Here is a 22579-nt window from a genome sequence, read left to right as displayed (position 1 = left end):
ATCTTGCTTCCAGCTGCTCTGAAGATGTCTAATTCCTCTTTGAGGTGCCCCACTCAACCCGCCTCCTAGAAAGTGAAATACAGGCAAACCACAAAGGCCATATTTTAAGTCAGACCATCCCAAACATGATATTCCCTCCAAAGTTGGAGAAAATCAGTGACTTTTATATAATGAAAATAAAAGTTCAATGAGATTTTGATTAAAATAAACAACCACCACAACACTACACCAGGTGTCACTAACTCCAGTACCTATAGGGGCCTCGGGGGCTAAGGTGAACTAGCAGAGCAGGCGAGGTTAGGGGGATGAGGACAGTGGCCAAGTGAGAGCTCAAATCCTATCCAGGAAGGGCTCTGGCGCTCAGCCCCATCGCATGCTGCCACATGGGAATGCAGGCCCAGCACTGCCAGACCTTCTGACTTTTTAAAAAGGTGCTGGAAGTCCAGATTTTATGTGAAATCGCCTCATTTTTACTTGTTGGCATCTAATTCACATTTTTCAAAGACACAGTCCAGGCCAAATCAAACACGACTAAGGGCTGGATCTGGCCTGTGTGCCTTCAGTTTGCAAGCTCTGCATAAAAGTTCAGCTTAAACAAATTACCAGAATGTGCAAAACAGATCCTTCCCCATCACCCCCTCCATCTCTGAGAAATGAGGGGGGCGTCAGGGACGGCGTTGCAGGTGAGATGAGGTTCAGGAATGAAGCAGGGCCAGTGACGTGTGCTGTCCAAATCTCTAGGTGAGAGCTGCAAGTTTACATTTCCACTTTGACAGAGTCCCAGCAAAATGGCTGCCTCTTCAGCGTGTTCTGCTTTCCTCTATCAGAAAGCAAGATTTTTACTTTTGTTAAGGAAATTATCTTCTTCCACTGGGCTGCAGGAAGCAGAATCACAGGGTTGGCAGAGACCTTATATGTCACTTAGAACAAACCTCCCTCTGATGCCTAAATCCCCACTCTGACAATCTTTTCCAGGGGCATGTCACCCAGCTTCAAACTCCTACACCAGGGAGCTTGAGGCTTCCTGAGGCTGTCTGCCTGTCCTTTCAAGACAGCTCTAATTGTTAGAAAGGTCTTCCAGACACTAAACTTCCATAAACCCAGCCCCAAATCAGATTACGTTTTTTGGCAGCTGCCTCCCCATGACTCACACCAAACTTAATGTCAACGAGAACCTTGAGTCTTTTTCACCAGCACTCTGCTGAGCACACCTCTCCCCAGTCTGTGCTTGGCCAGCTGGGTTCTTAGACAGAAGGGCAAGCTTTACACTTTCTTCCTTCTTAAATTTCAGCCCACCTACAGGTTGTGATAAGGCAGCCATCCATTAACAGGTACAAATCTTTGTTAGTGTCCCAGATTCTTTTAAGAGGACCTTGGCACTACCTCTGCTCCACAGATTTCTGGAGCTGAGGGCCCTGCGTGCAATCAATAACACAGAAGGCACTGGGGCATTTGCCAGTAAATACGACCTGCTGTCTCCTTCTCCAAAGCCTGGTTGCTGGAAATATTTATGGAGGATTGAATGAAGGTTGGTCCCTTCCTCCAGATCAAAAAACTCAAACGCCCAAGCAGGTAACAAAAATGAGTGAAGTGAACTAGGTGGGCCCTAGAAAAAGTGGAGCCTGTGCCCCAGTTGGAGGGGGCAGCCAATTCTTGCCTCTGTCTGAAAACAGGCGCCCAGTGTTTTCTAGATCTTCCCATTTCATAAGAAATGCCAGAAATCTGGATTTTTATGTAAAGTCTCCTGATTTTTTAAAGACTTTCTAATTTTTTAATGTTGGGAATTAATTCACCTTTGTAAATGTTCCAAAGACCAAACAAAACACACTAGTGAGTCTAAGTTTGCCTGCAAGCTGCCGGTTCTGCTCTAGATGTTCTAATCTCACTCTTGGATCAGATCAAGCCCTTCACATCTGGGGAAGCGTAACAGAGTGTGACCCACGTTCCAGACACTAAGCTAAATACTGAGTGTGAATTATGTCATTTAATCCTCACAAGAGTCCCAGAGAGAACTTCCCTGGTGGCGCAGCGGTTAAGAATCGCCTGCCAATGCAGGGGACATGGGTTCGAGCCCTGGTCCGGGAAGATCCCACATGCCGTGGAGCAACTAAGCCCACGAGCCACAACTACTGAGCCCGCGCGCCTAGAGCCCGTGCTCCGCAACAAGAGAAGCCACAGCAATGAGAAGCCCACGCACCGCAACGAAGAGTAGCCCCCACTCGCCGCAACTAGGGAAAGCCCGTGCACACAGCAACAAAGACCCAACACAGCCAAAAATTAATTAATTAATTAATTTTTAAAAAAAAAAGAGTCCAGCGAGGTGCCCATTTTAAGGAGGTGGAAGCTGAGGCGTAGAGATGTGAGATGACTTGCCCAAGGTCAAGCAATCAGTAAGTAGTGAAGCTGAAATTCCATTCTGGGTCTGACTTCAGAGTTCAATGCACAGTTCCTGGACCACACTGTTTGAGCAGAATTGCTTTTAGTGAACTGTGCTTCAGTGTGCAAACTATCAACTTACACTGGGGGGTTTTTTAACTATTAAAAATGTGTTGTGACTACTACAGGGGGATGACTAAGGCCACCACGCACCACATCACCAGGTCCTCAATGGCCTCCAGCAGCTGAAGGGCCCTCCAGCCCACCTCTCCCCAGTTCCCCTCAGGGACGTGTCAGAGGCAGCCCCCACAGTGCTTCTCCTTGGGGGAGAGTGTCTTGCCCTGGACTCCAACCTCAAACTCATCCTTGAGGAAAAGTAAAGGCTTTACTTAAAGTAATGAAAGGGAGTCTCTATTCTGAAATTTGAAAGGATGGTGGCAAGTCAGGCATTGTTGTTTCATAGATATTGCACCATTTGCTATGCTGTCATGTGATTCTCATTGTGCAATCCTATCTGATGAGCATAATTTGAAAGACAAGATAGAATGTAACTTCTTGGCCTTATTAAGAAATGGCAAACCCAACTGCCCATAGAAACCAGGGAGCTTAGGGAAATGAATGAAGCAGTGGGTGTGAGATAAGGGGGTGTAGGGACCCAGGAGGAGCTCCTGGCCCAGGAAATAGTGGAGACTTAAGAGTGCAGGCCTCATCTAAGAACGGCGGCTGCCACTCAGCTCTGGCTGACTGGCTGCTGTGAGGGAACAGGGGCCCAGCACACCAGATCGTCTGGTTTGTCTCATAAGAGTCAAAAATACAGGTTTTTCTATGAAGTTGCTCACTTTGTTGTGCATCTCAATAAAATACATCTTGCTTGGTGATCAGTGCTGGTCTGGAAGAAAATAAGTTGAATTTTTTTTTTTTTTTTTTAGTTTTGAGCTGCTTTAAACATCTGGAGAAAGAGAAGGATATCAAGGAGTCATTCTTAAATCCAGACTTTTGAGGATGCAGTCTGGGAGTCATTGATTCTCCATTGACTTCTTCCACAAAGGGAGATAGCCACACCCTGAGTTGACCATAGGCTTGGCTGTTAAGCTCCTGGTGGTGTTAGAAGAAAGGTCAACGAGGATGGGGAGGGAGGGGGATTTTGACCTCTAGTGAGCTAAAGGCCAACTCAATTTACTTCTTCCAAGTCAGGGTCACAATGAAGAGCATGGGAATCCATCCATTGGAGTGATACAATATTATACACTTGCCAGGTTCTAGGCACCTTTGCGGACCAAAATTCCAAGAGGTTGTACCTCCAAGGAGGTCAAAGTTCAAGTCTAGGTGAGTCCAGGCTTCTGACTCTCTCTTCTCCTTTGTGTCTGGTTAGGCCTGTTGGCATCTCAGAGAAAAGTCAGGGCAGTTGTCCAGGCTGGTCCCTACAGGGACGGGGCAGAGGTTCAAGCTCCAGACCAGCTTTGGTTACCCTGGAGCAACAGAACCAAGATTCAAGTATGGGCTTGGAGGGGAGGCCTGCATGCCCAAGCCGCCTGGGCCAAAGGAGTTCATGTAGAGAACCAGACTTCTGCATTAGGGTGTTGAGCCACAGCTTCAAGCCAGGTGTTCATTTCCCAGTCCGTGGCCTCTATCATCTATTTCCCTCTGGAACCTCCCGGGGTGGGGGGGGTGGGAGGGGCAAAAGCCACCTGGACAAGGGACCAGGCTGGGGCCAGGGTCCAAGGTCTGGCATCCTAACCAAAGGCCAATTTGTTATTGCCCCATTCATGTTTCTATCTATTCAAAGGAGAAATTCCTTTCAGAGCTCAATATCTTTCTCTTGAAGAGTTGGTAGTATTCTCTTAAAGATACTATTAAACTCACATTTTTAGAGTCAGTACCTCATCCCATTCTCTTAAGATTTCTCTGCTTCCTGGTTCTGTCTGCCACACGATGTGCTGTTTCTCTTAATGATAACCACTGTTTATGGGGCATCCACTGTGTGTCTGTTCTGGCCTGAGTGCTTTGCAGAAATGCCCAACGTAGGTATTATTGTTCCTATTTTACAGTGGTACAGAGAGCTGAGCCTCAGAGAAGTTAAACAATTTGTCCACATTAATAAGCAGCACAGCTGAAATCTGAGCCCAGATCTACTGGACTCCCAAGCCTACCATATTACTCTTATACTTGTGATTATTAATAATAATAACCAACACTGAGTCCTTACTATGTGCCAGGCACTGTGTGGAGGGCTTTACATTCATTATCTAATTTAACCCCCTAGATAACTCTTTGAGGTTGGATAATTATCTCCAATTTACATATGGGGAAACTGAGGCTCAATGAGATGAAAAGGCTTGCCCAAAGTCACACAGCTAGAAAGTAGAGAAGCTGGGCTGCAAAACTCGGGCAGTTCTATACCAACAACCAGGTCCTGGGACTTCCCTGGTGGTGCAGTGGTTAAGACTCCATGCTCCCAATGCAGGAGGGCTGGGTTCGATCCCTGGTCAGGGAACTAGATCCCACATGCATGCTGCAACTAAGAGTTCACATGCCACAACTAAGGAGCCGTGAGCCGCAACGAAGGAGCACACGTGCCACAACTAAGGACCCTCTGAGCCATAACTAATGAGCCTGCCACAACTGAGACCCAGAACAACCAAATAAATAAATAAATAAATATTTTTTTTAAAAAAACATGTCCTTACCACCAAGCCTGCACTCCTTGGTTTCCTGACATTCTCAAACTGGATAGACATGCTCATGTCCTCATCCAAATACTCAATTAAAACAATGAACAGGGCAGAGCCTTTTGGCAGGCCACTAGAGACTTCATCTAGGCTGACAACGGTCCATGCAGCAATCAGCACTTGTTTGGACAATTATGAACCCATGTAATGGTGTTCTCCAGCTGTCCTGTGCTTAGGCAACTGGTACGGGAAAGGCAGAAGACAGTGCAGATTCGTGGCAGTGCTGGAGAAGGGTCCAGACTGCCAAAGCTGAGATTGGTCCCCTCTGCTCTAACTGCAGATCTACACCAGGGCTCTGTTTCCAGTCTTGGCCCCAGTCCACCCCTCTGCCCATTCAGATGATAATTATCTGGGTCTTAGAGGTAGCGGAGCCCCTAAATTGGGCCTCAGATAATCCTTCCAGTTTTGTCAAGCAACTTATTTTCCAGGGGAAGTAAGGGACTTTGTGGTTCACCAGCCAAGGTCTGGGGTAGAGGCCAAAGAGGGCCATTGTCTGAGGAGTCCAGAGAAGGCTTATTCTAGGGCTCTGACAAACAATAAAAGAAACTGGTGATCCAGGGGGCATTCCTGTTTCTTGGGAGAGTTTTCTCCAGGGGTATCAGGATTTGCCTTTTCACAATCTTTTTTCATTCATCTTGCCCTCCCTGGAAACAGCCATCCCGCACTTGACAGTAATGAGGATGGAGAGATGTGGCTGTCTCTTTAGAAACTGGGCAATTAAATTTTCCTTAATAAAGTTCTTTACCTTCTCCTGACAGTATCATTTCTGTTGTCGACTTGGATGAATTTTTTTTAATTCCTTTAAATAGAAGTAGAAGACAGCATTTCCTGGAAGAGCATCTTAATATTTTCATAAGCCAAAACCTAACTGTGCACGTATTTTGATAGCTATTCCAGAACTTGCTTTGAATGCCTCTTGTGTTGCAGGCACTAGGCATAAGAATTCAGGGAATGAATAAAACAAGGCCCCTGCACTCAATGAGCTCACAGGGAGACAGACACATAAACAACGCGGCGGTAATAGCAGCATGTCCGCGGGGGGAGCTAGGCAAAAATAGAAATAATTAACATTTCTGCAGCACTCTAGAGTTTACTTTCTCACACAGCACCTCATTTGATCCTGGCAGCAACTAGCCCTTAAGGTAGATAACACCCTCATTTTATGGATGAGGAAGCAAGGATGCAGAATGGAGATGTACCTTGCTCAAAAGATAGATCAGAGATGAAAATCAGGTCTATGCCTCTGAATCCCAGACTCTGGACACAGCACCACAATGGCTTCTGATTTAAACCCAATAAACTAAATGGTTGGGCTTGACTATTCCCCCTCTAGGACCATCTCTTAGAATTGTGGAAGAGCAGGGAAAAAAATCTTCCTCGCTACATGGAGGAATAATCCAGTAAAATAATACATTGCATTTCAGCAATCATTCTTACTGTATATAATGAGCACCACAAGAAGTTAAGCATAACTTAAGTATCTCTTGCAGATGTCTTTCTTTCTTTCTACATTTCTTTCTTTTCTTTTCTTTTATAGTTCAGTTGATGTCTGAACATCCTCCACAGCAGGAAAATTTGTCAAATTCCTTACTTATTGTCATCTTGGTGGCTTTTTAATTAGAAAAGTAATCATGCTCATTATTTTAGAATTGAATCAATATTGAACAATATAAGGAGAAAAGGTCTCCTTTCTGCTGTTCCCTGTCACTACCATCCTGCCCCATCCCTGACTTCCACTCCATTCCTAGTTCCCAAGAATAAACATCATTACCAGTCAGTAAGAACTATCAGACTCTTTTTAGGCACACCTAAATAAATAAAGACAAACATTTTTTATTAAAAAAAACACAGGATTGTAACATACATACACACACACACACACACACACACACACACACACACACACACACACACACTGGGGGTTCAGGTTTGTTTTTTTTCTCATTCATCAGGAGTCGACATGGCAACTAAATGTTCTTTTGCCTTCAAAAAACGATACACAGACAATCAAGTTGGTGAGTTCACCACAGTCCAGGTCCAAATATTTCAAGTTCATGAAAACTGGGACACTTGTAAAACGCAGGTTCCCAGGTCCCACCCCCAGAGATTCTAATGCAGGTAGCCCAGGGGTCACACTGGGTAAAAACACTGCAATAGGCAAAGAAAGCATCATGCCTGTCTAAGAGTTACTGGAACCTTCCTCTCCCAGCTGCCCATACAGGTAACGCCACCTCTACTGATGGTTTTCCAGTACTGTTGCATTTTCCTCTCCCTACTAATTGGTACACTCACTGAGGGCGTCACCTGTAGGCTCAGGTTCACTGTCCAAAGACTCAATGTTGGTGACCTTCTGAGTGGTTGAGCTAACATTTCCATCGTTCAGTGAATGCTCCTGTGTGCCAAGCAGCATGCTGGAAATTCTGATGTGTGTTATTTCAACTAATTCTCACACACACACATACACACACACACGAGTAGGTATGACTATCCCCATTTTTCATATACGGAAACTGATGAGGTATTATATCTATTTTTCTTCTTTCTTGGATTAAAAAAAAGACATTACTCAGCTGATGAGCCATAAGCCAAGACACAAACCCAGGTCTGTGCAATTCCATCCAGAGCATGGTCCCCCCCATAACACAGCTGCCTCCTTCCACAATCCATACTCTTGTCTCACCCAATTTATGTGACTTTAGCATAACTCTATCCAACCAAGATGATTTTCAATCCTCTTCAGTTGATCCCTGGTTTTAATTTCACCTTAAAAGCACTTATCCTATGATTATATTTACCAACTTGAGTATAACTATTAGAAAATTCCTTTTTTGGAACTACTTTTATCTTTTACACAAAGAATTGTGTGTTACTCTTAGAAGAACCCATCTTCCTGACCCCTTAAGTATTTTGATAGCTTCTGACCCTTCTCTAAATGGAAAGATGGTTCAGTCTAGATCTTAAATAACTCAGGAAATAATGGTGGTGAGGTAAGCTTAGCCAATATGATTCAGTTTTACAGACCAATATCAGAAATCACAACATTTTCAGCAATTTAGATCCATTTGCTACAGGTTCCCTGAAGAACTCTGAACCACCCTTACATAATACTCAATCTTTTTGTGATTACAAGTTAAAATGTGTCTCCCTCACAGCATTATAAAGTCTATGAGGGCAGGGAATATAGAAGGAACTCAATAAATACTTGTTAAACTAAATCAAAGTGGACTGACCCACCACAACCTCAACATTTCTTTCCCACTATTCCCAATGGTCTAAAAATTCTGTGTTTCTGGCAGGAGACAATAGGACCCCTGCTGTTTTGGGCGCAGAGTTTCGATGGCACTATTATGCCAAGTATGAGATCCAGCAAGACAGAGACACTCAGGATAAGACCTGAGACAGGAGGGTCAGGCCAGAACTGATCAGGCCAAAGCCCTACATTAGCTTTGTCAAGGGACAAGTAAACTCAAAAGACCAAAACCAGGCAAAAGCTCCGGAGTCCAAATGACTGGGGTTGGAGGTCCAGGAGTAATCAGTTACCAGGTGTCAGAAGTGAGAGAGTGGCTGTTGTTCTGCCTCAGTTTCCCCAAGATGATAATATGTCTTCAGGAGATCCAAAACATACTGTCTGGAGAGGCCACTGATCAAAATACAGATGCTGTAAACTAAAAAGTAACGTGCTGGCAACTCTGCTTGAAATATCCTGCTGAGACAACAGCTGGGGAGCAGTCACATTGCTCAGCCAGTTTGCATTCTTTAGTACAAATGAAATCAGAGAAGAGACACCCACTCTTTTCTGTCCCTGAAGGTGGCTAAGGTGTTTCACTGGTAAGGGTCCTCTCATGGCATGTCTCTCTAATTCCTTATAAGGCACTCTAAGCTATGGATGGTCCCCCTTTGGAGCTGTCCCCTCCCACCAAGCTCCAATTCCTCCATAGGAACTCTACATGCCTACAGGAATCCAGGCCTTTCTGTCTGACAAAGAGTTGGAAAACTTACTGATCTATAGTAAACCATACCCAGGAAATACCCTCACCAGCCATCAGAAGAAAAGGGATAGCAGGTTACCACTGCTAGGAGCAGACCGGCAAACAGGAAGCCCAAAAGTACCACTGATGACCAGGGACGCGGGCAGAGGGCCAACAATGAGGAAAGGTACCACCAGGGAGGGGGAACCTGCTGTGGAGGCTAAATTCTTTGCCTTTGACAGGTCTCTCCTTTTAATACTTCCTGCCAAAGGCAGGAACAGCTGCCTGGGTACCAACAGGGAAGTGAGACTATGTAGGACCAGGAAGGGGAGATTTTTTAGCTGAAAGTAGCTGGGATAGATGTGGAGATGGGGAAGTTCTTGATGAGTTTTATATAAATCTGGTGGGACAGAAATGGCCACACACAAACCTATCACCACAAGAAAATGGTTTCCGACAAACAAATCCCCAGCCCTCATGGACCATCAAAACACGTGGGAGGTCATGCATATTGACTGATGTTCTTACTTAGCAAAGTCTCTTTATTGTAAGGTCATACTCTATTTCAAGCCGTAGGCCTATAGGCCTACGATGTTTTGCCTATCAGCTTCATTTTTATAATTTTTCATTAAAGACCTAGGATCCTATTTTTTGTTATATATAGATATAAAAGAGATCTGAAGTCTGAAAGGTAATACACTGAATTTTTACAGTGATTATCTCAGGTAGTGACTTCTAGATTCTTCTATTTTTCCTGTATTTTCAAAACTTTTAAAAGAATGAGCATGCATTATACCCAAAAATCAGAAAAAAGTATTATCAAAAAATAAGAGTTTCATCCACTGTCTCCAAGGTCAAAGACTCACAGGAGCCAGTGGTTAGAAAGGAACTTCAAAATCCTCTCACTTCTGGTCTTATCTCCCACCCCTACTCCATTCTACCTACTCTGGATTTTAGCCACATCAGACTTCTCACCATTGTCCAAGTACCCAGGCCCTTTCATGACACCCATGCTTTTGCGCTTGCTGTTCTCTCTTCATGAAATGCCTTTCACCACTTATCCTTCAAAACCCTACCCAAAAGTCCTTTCTTCTAGAAGAACTTCATCTCTCCCCAGCAAAGCTGTCACTTTCACTCTGAGTTTCCACAGTGTGTGATTCCAGTGCTGTCCCAGTACTTACCACACTGTACTACAATCGATTAATCTATTTTTGTAACTATCTTTCCTGGAAAACTATGAGTCCATCGAAGACAGGGACAGGGACCATATTTTATCCATTTCTGTGTCCCCATTTCAGCTATATAATAGGAACTCAACAGAAAACATTAAATTCCCTGCAGTATCCCTGCAAGTGGCCCCCTGGTCTCTCTATCTCATTCCCCTCTAAGCCAAAGGTTGGACGGCTCTGCATAGATACAATTGTCCCTTCTTTGGATTCTTCGTCTTCTTGAATTACCTCTCAGTCAGGGTTTCAGAAAGCCTGGATCTGCTCCATTATGTACCTCTAAACTACAATTCCTGGTACAAGCCCATGCACCCCAGAGCAGAATATACATGTGTGCTTAGGTGCAAAGTCCAGGGACCCAGTGGTAAAGAATCCGCCTTCCAATGCAGGGGATGCAGGTTCGATCCCGGGTCGAGGAACTAAGATCCCACACGTGTGGGGCAACTAAGCCCGGGTGCCGCAACTACTGAGCCCGCTCACCTCAACAAGAGAGAGAAAACCTGCACGCCGTGACAAAGAGCACACGCGCCGCAAGGAAAAAAGATCCCACATGCCTCGCCAAAGATCCCATGTGCCGCAACTAAGACCTGACGCAGCCAAAAAAATAAATTAAAATAATAAAATAAAATAAATAAATATTAAAAAAAAAAAAAAAGGCCAGCACAAGGACATCTACACTTACCGTTCACTCACCGAATCCCACGGTCACCTATTATATACCAAATGTTATTCTAGGTACTAACAAAACACAAATGGACATGAGAAACAAAACTCTTGTTCTTAAAGACTTTCAATTCCGGTAAAAAGAAAAAAGAAGGGAAAATATCGTATAGGGAAAACATCATACAGCTTGAAGTGCTCTCCTGAGACTTCAAGTCAGCTAATCCAATAGTTACTCCATAGATACTTAAGATTGGGTGGTCAGGAAGTGACATGCAAGCCAAGAGTTGAATACCTAGAAGAGGCCAGCCATGTGACAATCCAGGGGAAGAGGATTCCAGAAAGAAGGAAAAGCTAAGTGCAAAGTTCCAAAGGGGGTACAATTTTAGAGAATTCAAGGCACCAGGAGAGTGGAGAGATGAGCTGGCTGAGATGGGCAGAGTAGGGCTTCGTAAGCCCAGCTAGCAGCTTGGATTCAATTCTTGAGCAGTGAGATACTACCAGAGGGTTTGAAACTAGGAAGTGACATGATTAGATTAAATTGTGTGAGGATTACTGCTGGCTGCTGCAGGGAGACAGACTATAAAGACAAGAGAAGAAGCAGAGAGACCAGTTAGGAGAACGGCTTTAACGCAGGCCTAGACATTTTTGGTTGTCACAACTTTGGGGGCGGGGAGGTGGCTGCTGACACCTCTACCTAGTGGGTAGAGGTCAGGGATGCTGCTCAACATCCCACATGGTGCAGGACAGCCCCTCACAACAAAAAATGACGCAGCCCCGGGCTTCCCTGGTGGTGCAGTGGTTGAGAGTCTGCCTGTCGATGCAGGGAACACGGGTTCCTGCCCCGGTCTGGGAGGATCCCACATGCCGCGCAGCGGCTGGGCCCGTGAGCCATGGCCGCTGAGCCTGTGCGTCTGGAGCCTGTGCTCCGCAACGGGAGAGGCCACAACAGTTAGAGGCCCGCGTACCGCCAAAAAAAAAAAAAAAAAAAAAAAAGACACAGCCCCAAATATCAGTAGTGCGGAGGTGGAGAAACCCTAAGTTAGGGGGATGTTGCCGTGGTCCCAAGAAGAGGTGATGGTGGCCTGGGCCAGGATGGTGCAGATGTAAAAGGAAGGAAATTCACTGCATTTAATATTTTGAAATATTGAAGGTTTTCCTCCCATATTTCCTTAGACCTCCTGGACCTTATTCAGGCAGGGAGGGCATTCTGCGTTCACTGTCTCAGGGATAATACAGGGAAAGAGTCAATTCTTGGCTTTTGACTTTCAAAATCGCAGCCCTCAGGGAGAAGAGAAAGAATGTGGGTTATGGACAATAGCTTTGAGAGAATGATGACAAAGAGCCAGGCTACCACCCCTATTAATCCCCCTCTCCTTCCCTCCCCCACACATGGATAAAGATTCTGGGAGACTATAAAGCAAGGTGTGTGTAGATTTTATGGATCTGTAAGAAAATAACCCACATCCTGCCTCACCACAGACAAGCCCAGGGAAGGAGGGTGATGAGGGAATGTCCACATATATTTGCACAATCTGAGACCCGAGGAACTGGGCCACTTCCCCAGGCAGCACCCTAGGGAGGTCCTGGAGGAGAAGTGAGTGCTGGACACAGCAAGATGGGCCTGAGACTAATGCCCAGAGTCTCTCACGACCCAGCATGGTGTGTGAGTCCCAGGATGACCCCCAGTGCCTGCAAATCTCATAGAAGGAGGTGAGGAGGGGAACAGGCAAAATGGCCTCAGGTTTGGAACAGAGAAGGACCACTGGCGGGACCGACCACTGCAGACCCAACAGGAAGGAGGATATCTTGGTAGTTGCCAAAGTAGATTGATAATAAACCACAACAGATGTCCCCTTGGCACTGCCCCAGTCCCCCTGCACCTTGGGACACAACACTGGAGAAAACAAGAGGAAAACCCCCAATTCACTTAGATTTATTTCTGCCACTCGCAGCAGAATAGGGATGTGAAATGTAAATCGAGTTACAGAAAAATAAAGAAAACCATATTTTTATTGCACCTGGATTTGTAGCTGAGATCTGCTCACCCTGAGGCGCCACAGGCCACGGGCTTCTGCGTGTCCATCTGCATTGTTATTAGCTGGCATCAACTGTGCGATCCCAGCGGTGGCACCAAGGTCCATTCAAGGTCCCTTGCACACTGCCTGCAGCTGAGTGCACCTCCTTACTGTCACACACAGGCGGGCACGCGCGCACACACCACGCATATTGATCAGGAAAGAACTGTCACCAAATTACCATTTAAATCAATGGTTGAGCGCTCAGTAAATGGAAATGTCAAAAGCCACATTTTCTAAGTGACCTCGAAACACCACATTGATATCACTTATCTGAGCTGGATACGCATTTGTTTTACCTCTTCCCCTCTTCAAACTGTCTTCTTAGGAAACTGTAAAAATTAGGGAACTGGGCAAAAGGCAAAAAGAGAAAGAATCTGGGTAACCCACAAACTGTGTAGCCTGACATTGTCCAAAATGTAATCTCTGGAACAGTCTTGTGGGATATTCTATGAAAAAGGTTTACAAGGCTGAGTAAGTTTGAGGAAAGTCTGTGGCCCGCTTCTTGGCGGTTCACACTTAACACATTCAAGTCCTGTGGGAAACAAACCTATTTAACTCACTTTATGCTAGAACTTCCAAAACCTATTTGACCACAGAGCTATTTTTTTCCACCCAATGCCTCTTTACATCCAATTTCATGGAATACACCTCAGGGAACACTACTCCAAACATAAATTGGCCTAATGATTAAACAAATTAAGAGAACAGAGCCAAAACCCCACTCCTGGGCAGCCAAGATATTTTATAAACACCAACAAGCCATCAGGAAGAAATCATTTACAAGTGAAATCAAGCCCAGGATACAGCTTGCTGCAGCCTGTATTAGGCCAGAGGTTCTGAACTGAAACTCAGCACCTTTAAGACGTCAACCCCTGTCCCCTTCCTGGCAGCTACAAGGACAGGACCGAGTTTCTGAACCAGCCTCACCTCCTCTCCTCCTTTCCATGTTATACCCCCGCCTCATCCTATTTTCCAAGGCACCTCTGCTCTGCCTCCCAGGCAACCGTCCCCACCTGGCTTGCCCCACCCACCAAAGCGATTCAACTCCATGCGGTTATTGATCACCAACGAGGTGCAGGCACAAGGCTACAGCAATGAGGCTACAGCAACGAGCCAAGCGAATAGAGCTTTTGTGTTCACAGAAATATGGTCTAGAAGTGCCTGCGAGCCAGAAGTCTTCTCTGAACATCAGCTTCCACATCTGGAGGGGAAAAAAAAAAAAGTGGGAGCGTTGGACCAGAAGACACCTAAGATTGCTGGTTCTGTATTTCCAGGCTGGTGGAGCCTCCGTCAAGTCTCCAGTGGGCCCTTTTTCAAATTGGGAGTGAGGGATCTGACACAGCTAGGTGGCTAAGTAGGGGATAGCAGAGATTGGATTAGAAGGAGTGTGGAAGGGTTAGGAAGGGTAGGAAGTCAAAGACTAAAACCCACCCCAGACTGGCCCCCCAGTGAAGGAACCCCTGGGTTTCAGGGCCAAATTGCCCTGGCATACATCTTGCCTCCCTGTACAACTGGAAGTCAGAAAGCCTCCAGTTTAAACCTCGGCTCTGCCACTGTTCACTCTGCAATCTGATACAATTTATGTCTCTGAATTTTACGTTTTAATCTGTAAAATAGGAATAATAATGACTATTTCACAGAATTTGGGGGATCACAAAATGAGATACCATATGCATGATTGAGACGTAGAGATAAATAAATTACCTCCCACTGATAAGCAAAGCTGTATAGCCTGAAATGAAGCATGGCTTGTAACAGTCACTGAATGAGTGAGTGAGTGAGTGAATGAATGAACAAATAATAGAGGTTTCTGGAAAGGAAAGGTCGTCCCTAGCATATAAACTCTGGTGGTGAGAACTCCAGAAATGGCCAATATAGACCCCCAGATCCACTGATTTCCTCAGACTGGGAGGTGCCTGGTGTGCCATGTGCCCCAACCACATCCCACCACGACTGTGACAGACATCACCCCACCAAACATCACCTAAGCTTTCAACACATCAGCCTTCACCCAGTCTCCATAGACAAACATCTCCCCTATCAGGCACAAACAAGGAAACTCATCAAGCCATGAAAAATATTTCCTTAACAAATAAAAGCTCCACTTTCAATGGAACAGAAAGTATGACATTGTTAGGGGTTGAATGTTTGGTGTTCCTCCCCAGATTCACATGTTGAAGCCCTAACCTCCAATGTGATGGTGTTTGGAGATGGGTAGGGCCACTGGGAGGTGATTAGGCTCACATGAGATCATGACAGTGGTGCCCTCATAATGGGATTAGTCCCCTTCTAAGAAGAGGAGGATAGAGAGCTCTCTCTCCACACACAGAGGAAAGACCATGTGAGCACAGCGAGAAGGCAACTGTCTACAAGCCAGGAAGCGCGCTCTCACCAGGAACCAAATCTGTGGGCACCTTGATCTTAGGCTTCCCAGCCTCCAGAATTACGAGAAGTAAATGTCTGTTGTTTAAGCCACCCAGCCACCCATGGTATATTGTTATAGCAGCCCAAGCTAAGACAAGTGTCAAAGAAAATATAACTCGAGCTTGAGCTTGAGCTGTGAGTTATAAGAGTAAAACTTCTTATTAGTAACTTATCAGTCACTCACTCAACTGATTGTACGCCAATCACATGGGGGAAATGAAAATGACCATAAGCATTTCTGCCCTCAAGAGTTCATGGCTGAAGGACTAAACATAAAATAGGAATGAAGGATAATAAGGCTAAAAATAGAGAGGCAGATGTGAGGAATCACTCATTCTGCCCAGAAGAGTTATTAGGAAGGCGTCATGGAAGAGGGATCATTTGAGCAGGCATTGAAGTATGGTCAGGAGTTGCCCAGACAAGAAAAAAAGAAAAAAAAAAGAGGGGAAGAAGGAGTCATTTTAAGCAGAATAAAGGCACAAATGGGGAAATATTTGGAGGTGAAAAAGTGTATGGAGGATGCAGAGACAAGGAATTGGTCTAAAGTGGATATGAGAGCACAGGCCTATAATAGAGAAAACAACTGAAGATGAAACAGGTAAATTGGCTGAGGCCCCATCACCAAGACCCTTTATGGATGTCAACTTGTAGGCCACAAGTTGCAGACTGGTGGGCACAGGCTGAAGCTCTCCTACCGACAGGTTTGCTCATGTAGCAAAGAGTTTCTTAAAAACTTGAGCTACCACTTAAAAATCAGGAGATTTTCATCATGGCCTTGGATTTGGCAAAAGATTCTTAGATATGACACCAAAAGCATGGGAAAAGAAAGAAAGAAATAGATAATCAGAACTTCATAAAAATTTTAAAACTTTTGTGATTCAAAGGACACCATCAAAAAAGGGAAAAGATAACCAACAGAATGGGATAAAATATTTGCAAATCATATATCTGATAAGGAACTTGTATCCAGAATGTAGAAAGAACTCTTATAGCTCAATAATGAAAAAGACAACCCAATTTTTTAAACGTTTTAAAAGTTAAATTTTTAAATATTTAAAATGATAATCAGGAGACTTTGGTTTAAAATCCAGATGCCCTGGAAACACTGAAAGAACTAACCACTCTGGGCTCACATCCCTTCATGGTAATGACAGGCGAGAGCTGAGCAGGGGCTGCCTCCTCTAAGTGAGCTCTCTAATCAGCCACAGTCCTCACTACTCCCCACTGTTCCCCAACCCAGCCTACTTTCCTCACTGAAGCCACTGAAGGTGGTGAGGCCTCCTAAGGTCATTGTCCAATCACTCTATCGCATAATCTCTTTAAGACTAAATTCATTCTGGTGCTGAGTTGGAAGTTTTTTATGTTTGGGGTTTTTTAAATTTCTTTTCCTTCACTGATTTTATTGCCATATTCCAAGAAAACTCTTAGCCAAGAATGTATCCTATATTTTGCGTCTCTCACAACACCCAGCACAAGACTAAGAACAAAGCCGATGCTCAATGTTCACTGAATGAACCTATAAATGAATGAGTAAATAAATACTTCTCTGTGATCTTCTTCAATACCTTGTCTTCTTCCCCCCAATTCTAGACTTATGCCATTAAGAAGATGGCCTAAAATGAATATGGATGTGTAATAAAAAAATAAAACACGAAAATCAATCACTACATTTCTATTTTCATTTTCTATTAAGATGAAATGGAAATGGGAATTCTGAATAAATGCAGAACAGACCATTATGTCTAACAGCAAGACGAATTAGAGCCCAGGACAGTGGAGAGCACCTGCAAATAAGATTACCAAACACTATCAGGGATCTTTGAGGAAATTGTGAAAAATAGGATAGGCGCCATAAAGCTGAAGATGGGCAAATGTTCTGATTTTCAAGAGGGGAAAGAAGTTCGAGCTTGCCAGTTCCAGACTGAGAATATGGTGTCACTCTCAGGCATGGTTCCTGAACAGATTCATAAAGGGACACTTGTGAACACCTCGGACAGAAAGCAACATCGCTTTGGAGCCAGCACAGGGTCACCAAGAACAAGTCATATTAAATTCACTTCATTTTCTTCTCTCTGACAAGGCTCCTAGCCTAGTGGATGAGAGAAATATAGCAGATAAAATATATACAGTGCAATGATGAGGTGGGCAGTGAAAAGGGCTAATTCAACCCTTGGGCTGTATTAATAGAAGCATTACATACACCATAAAGGAAGTGATAGTGGTTTTCTTTCTCCAACCACATTTAAAGAGTCGCATTTAGAACTTAGTATCACTCTTAAAGAAGGCTTTTGACAGTACAATCTTTTGGAGGTCTATTTGGCAAAATCTCTTCAAAAGCATAAAGCTCTAATCCAGATTACTGGTATCTGTTGAAAAATTGAAAGATCTGGCTGGGCCTACATTCTAAGTGGTAACAACTGGTTGAACCCAAGTAGAGACTGCCCATTTGGACAGGACATGTGCTCTCGGGCTGACCATAACTACCACCTCTTCTTATGTTGCCCTGGTTGAGGCAGTGGGCCAGCTGCCACAACTCATCTTACTTAGCCAGCTTCACTCACTTATTCTACCTGCCAAGTACTCAAAGGCACTGGAGTTTGCAACCCGGGATGCAGTAGCTCCCAAGGTGAGTGAAGATGATAAAGCAGCAGTGAACCATCTTATATGAACAAATGGGAGATAATCATAGTCCCTGGGTTATGATCGGAGTCTCCAAACACCCAATGGGCAGTCATGGGAAAGAAGCATCTGTCTTGTTCTATGAAGTCCCAAGGTATAGAACCAAAAGGTGGATTAGAGACATACTTAACCCAACATAAAAACCGCTTACAACAGCCAGAGTGGTCCAAAAATAGAATATGTGGGCTTGGGAAGTGGTGAGTTCTCTATCACTGGAAATGTGCAAGCATGTGGTGTACTACAGTGTTGCAAGTATATAATCAAAGGGATTCAAGTATCTGATTAGGCAAGAGAAGGCATGAGTCTGAAATTTTTCACAATAGGAAAAAAAAAAGCTGTTTTAAAACATTCCCCTTTAAAGAAAAAAAAAAATTCCCCTTTGTTAGGTCAGTAAATGCTTCAAAAAGAGAAAAAAGGGACTAAGCCAACAAAGAACTCAGTATCATTTTTAAAAATCAAAAGTTCCCCTCACAAAATGCACAGAGGACAAAATCTGTCAAACTAGGTGGAGTGTTTGTGGCAAACTGGCCAGATGATACCGAAGGTAATTGGCATCAGGCATTATTTTTGGTGTTTGGTCAAACGCTCTTCAGAGGCCAGCAACAAAGGCAAGGGAGGAAAGTAAGAGGGTAAACAATGGGCCGTGATCGAGAGGCAGCCGGTCCCCACCACAAAACTGCCATCTGCTACTGACATCAATCCTTCAAAGGGCAGCTTCAGGCAAACAATGTATCGGGGACACTGGGCCTGGAAGAAAACCAGCTGCCTTCACATTTCCCACCTTGTGACCTTGGGCAAGTCATTTAACACTACAAGGCCTCAGTTTCCTCATCTCTAAAACTGAGCTCCTACAGACCCTGTCTGTATTTTGTGTAGGCCAAGAGTGGTGAGGTCTGGGAGTGAGCCATGGAAACAGTTGAGCCCTGAACACACATCAATAGTTATGATGATGATGATGAACAAAGAGAATTTTGACAGAAAAGATTCCGGACAATTTCGGGCGCAATAGCATCCTGACCTAAATTGTGTGGGTGTCAACCCTGAAGGAATAAAATCAAACTCTTTTAACTAGAATGCAGAGACATTTAGAGTCTGGAAGAGACAAGATCATTTGGACAAATTTCCTGCTGAAATGCATTACCTTGTCCGTGCTAATTAGTTGTTAAAATAAAGGCAAAAAATAAAAAGTAAAAGAATCAGCCAGAGCTATAAATGCTTAATTGATCCTCAAGCAAAGTTCAGGGGCCCAGTGGTGGCAATCCTTCAAAAATGAGATGAGCACATTTTCTACCAAGACGATGCTTATAAAAACTCCAGACTGTCCCAAACTCACCATACCCTTCTCTCTTATGGCATTTTTCAAGGGAAACTCAGTTTTAAAAAACAGTAATAATCAGCCAGTCTTTCAAAACATAAACTTCCTAAAAAGTGTGCAGGCAAAGGCTGAAACCAGGCTTTGTATTGAACACTCGAGAGAATTCAGATCTCTGACCAATAAAGGGCGGGTATCTAAATTTTCAGGAACGCTGAAACATTGTAAATCACTGTCTTCTACACTGAACTGAAAACTAAAGAGGAGGAGCCCAGGGAAGAGCAGGGTTTTCTGCTCATTTCTTCCTGGGGTCTACTGAGAGGTGATCAGCACGCCAGGTTTGAGCAGAACTGAAAGGCACAAGACGGTTGGCGAGACTGGAAAAAAACAAAGCTCTCCCCTGATGGCTGCTCCCCTCCCAAAGTTTCCCAAGCATCTGAAGCGTGTACAGCAGCTGTGATGCGCAGCCTCCCACCGCTCCTGTGGAGGCCACCCCACTTCCTGGGTCACTGAGCCTTGAGCTGCAGCAGCACCTAGAAGCAGGTGTGGAACCTCAGGTTGCCGGAGCCCCAAATAACCAACTTGCTCAACAGTCCACCTATAACCTCAGGGGCAGGCATCAACAGCCCCGAAGATGTATTTTGTCTTTACTCTTTCTTCAGGAGACCACAACACACCCTGTGTTGCAGCAAGGAGAACTGTGACCAGAAAGAAAACATATGCCAAGAGGCCAGGCCCAGGCTTCTCTTAGAGTACATCCCAAGAGAAAGGGTGAGCATGGTGGATGGTGCTTTCAGGTTTTCCTTGCCAAGGCTGAGCCTAGAACTCATGAGGGTGGGAGAAGCTCCAGTCTGGCCTAAATAAGGATTCTGCCTGAATCTGTCTATACGATTGTGTCCGGTTTCCTCTCTCCCCTTGCTAGTGTGGATTTACAGGAGTGTGCACCCAGTGAGTAGCACTAAAGCTGGAACAAGCAGTCAGAGGTCACCTCATCCTCCTGGCAAGCTTTCCCTGACACTACGGAAGCCAGGCAGCGCCTACCAGCCAGCACACTGAGCTGTTGGCTTTCAGTGAAGGCTGATGACCCTAAACGCTAGTGCACAGACGGTGATCGGGGCTGCACACTGCGAGACAATACATTTTCTGCACTGAGCTCGCTCTTTATGCCTAAATGCCTGCATTAGTTTGGATCAATATGCTCCATAACAGTTAATCCATGGCAACCCAGTCCAGCTGAGAGTCACCGACAAAGAAGTGCAGCCCAGGGATGCTGCTTCCCTGAGCACATGCATGTGAATTCCAGCCCAGAGAAAGGGACAGAGGCAAAGCAATGACAAAAACCAGAAAGGAGAGAGAAAAAAACCCAGATCATTAAAAAAATAAATCAAATTAAGGGGTTTTTTGCATGGCGGGGGGAGGAGGCAGTGACTGTCAAAATGGCCTTAGAGTGACATGTCATGGCCAAGATGATGGAGTATCCGCGACACTCCTAAAGCAGGGCGTAGGATCCTCCTCACACACCTGCAATGCAGTGATCGCCGCCCGTTCTACAATCCATACTCCCAGCGCCAGTGCTCTCTGCAGTTGAAACCAGTCCGGACTTGTGCGGCTGCCACTGTTCCTCCTCACAATAAGATTATTGATGCATAACAGCATTTCATGATGGCAGGGAGGAAAAGGGAAAAAAGCCAAAGCAAGAGAAGAAGGAAAGGGGAGGGGAGGCATGACTCCCCAGCCCAAATCTCACCTTTTATTTGGGCTTCATATTCGGCAATGATCTCTTTGTCTTTCTTGAACTTAGTTTGAGATGACATCTTCCAATGTGGCCAAAGGCACTGACAGGCTGTTGGATTTATTGCTCCTTTTCTTCCCGAGTCCTCGCTCCAGCCCTGGTAATCACACGGCTCTGGTCGATTTCACAGGTGTAGGGTCAAATCTCTTTCACTGGCTGCAGAGCCAGGGGAAAAAAATCCCTCTTGTTCTCAGAGGAAAATTCTCTTTACTCGCTGAAAAATGTCTGTAGTAGCTTGGTCTGGCCAAGTCCTCTTGACCAGAAGAAGAACCACCACCCTAGGAGCACGGTAACCTGCCTGATATTTTCAAGATTTTTCTTCCAAAAAAATAATATAACCGAGAGCGCTCACTCACCCCACTCACACACACACACACACACACACACACACACACACACACACACACACACTTATGGGTGTACTCACACACTCATCCGGACATGCACACACACAGTTGTGAAGCACACACACACTCTCACACCCGCTTACCCGCTCACACACACACACACACACACACACATCCACGAGAGGCGCGGCACCTCCTTGGTCCTGCAGTCAGCCTCCGGCTGGCTTTCGAAGGCTCTCTGCTAAGGAGATGGTCAGGTTGCCAAAGAGCCGGTCATCTCGCATCCTCCCTCCCTTCTGCGCCTTTGGTCCGATGTACAGTGAGGCTCAAAGCCAGGACAGCGAGGTGGAAGTTCTCCTGCTGCAAGGCTTAAGCTCGGGGTGAACAGGGGGCCGGACTGCTTGCTCTGCGGGGCTGGCCAAGCGCTCCCCCCACTGCTCTCGTCACCAAGCTCCACCTCCCGGATTTTATAACAACTGACACATTGTAGCCTACAGGAGAGCAGAACTCACTGCAAGCAAAAAGGGGAAGAAACATTCACAAAAGGGAAGGAGGCAGGAAAAAGAACTGGGCTGGGGAGGCCTGAGAGGCCCCTGCAAACTCCTACCATTAGCAGTTGGGTTAGGGATTTTTCCTCCAAAAACTCCAAAAGGTCCACCTTTTCTTTGCAACATGCAATTTAATTCAATTTCTCAAAGCAATGGCTATGTGACAGTTTGTCACTCTGCCGGATCGTCTAGCAGAGGAGAGGGGCTGACCCATGTAGGCAACCTCATTAATATTTGTTGAGTATTATGGGGTGGCAGGGACAATGCCAGGCGTCTCAGACACACAGCTTTGCACAGCTGTTGGGAGCAGGCTTGCTGGAAACCCAGCCACCTCAGGGTCTCGTGGGGCTTTGGGCAAATCAATAACTCATTGAGCCTCAGTTTCCTCATCAGTAAAATGGGTTCTCTTTGGGGGCTTTTTCATTCTTTCTTTCAAC

General features: G+C 45.2%; 1 protein-coding gene across 5 annotated transcripts in view; it reads right to left on the bottom strand.

Annotated features, from left to right (window-relative positions):
• The window catches only part of SRGAP3 (SLIT-ROBO Rho GTPase activating protein 3), a 251736-nt gene extending 229757 nt beyond the window's left edge, over nt 1-21979 (bottom strand). For all 5 annotated transcript variants that reach the window (XR_009542706.1, XM_060161300.1, XM_060161301.1 and 2 more), the window contains exon 1: nt 21203-21979. Coding sequence is in view for 4 of the 5 variants with exons in the window: in XM_060161300.1 (XP_060017283.1) it covers nt 21203-21269 (67 nt within the window). In the remaining variant the exon portion in view is untranslated. The remainder of the gene's footprint in view (nt 1-21202) is intronic.
• Nucleotides 21980-22579: the final 600 nt, after the last annotated feature.

Source organism: Lagenorhynchus albirostris, chromosome 10, assembly GCF_949774975.1.
Source record: "Lagenorhynchus albirostris chromosome 10, mLagAlb1.1, whole genome shotgun sequence".
NCBI classification, from domain to species: Eukaryota; Metazoa; Chordata; class Mammalia; order Artiodactyla; family Delphinidae; genus Lagenorhynchus; species Lagenorhynchus albirostris.
The sequence above is the reverse complement of the archived record's forward strand: the minus strand, read 5'-3'. Positions and strand labels throughout refer to the sequence as shown.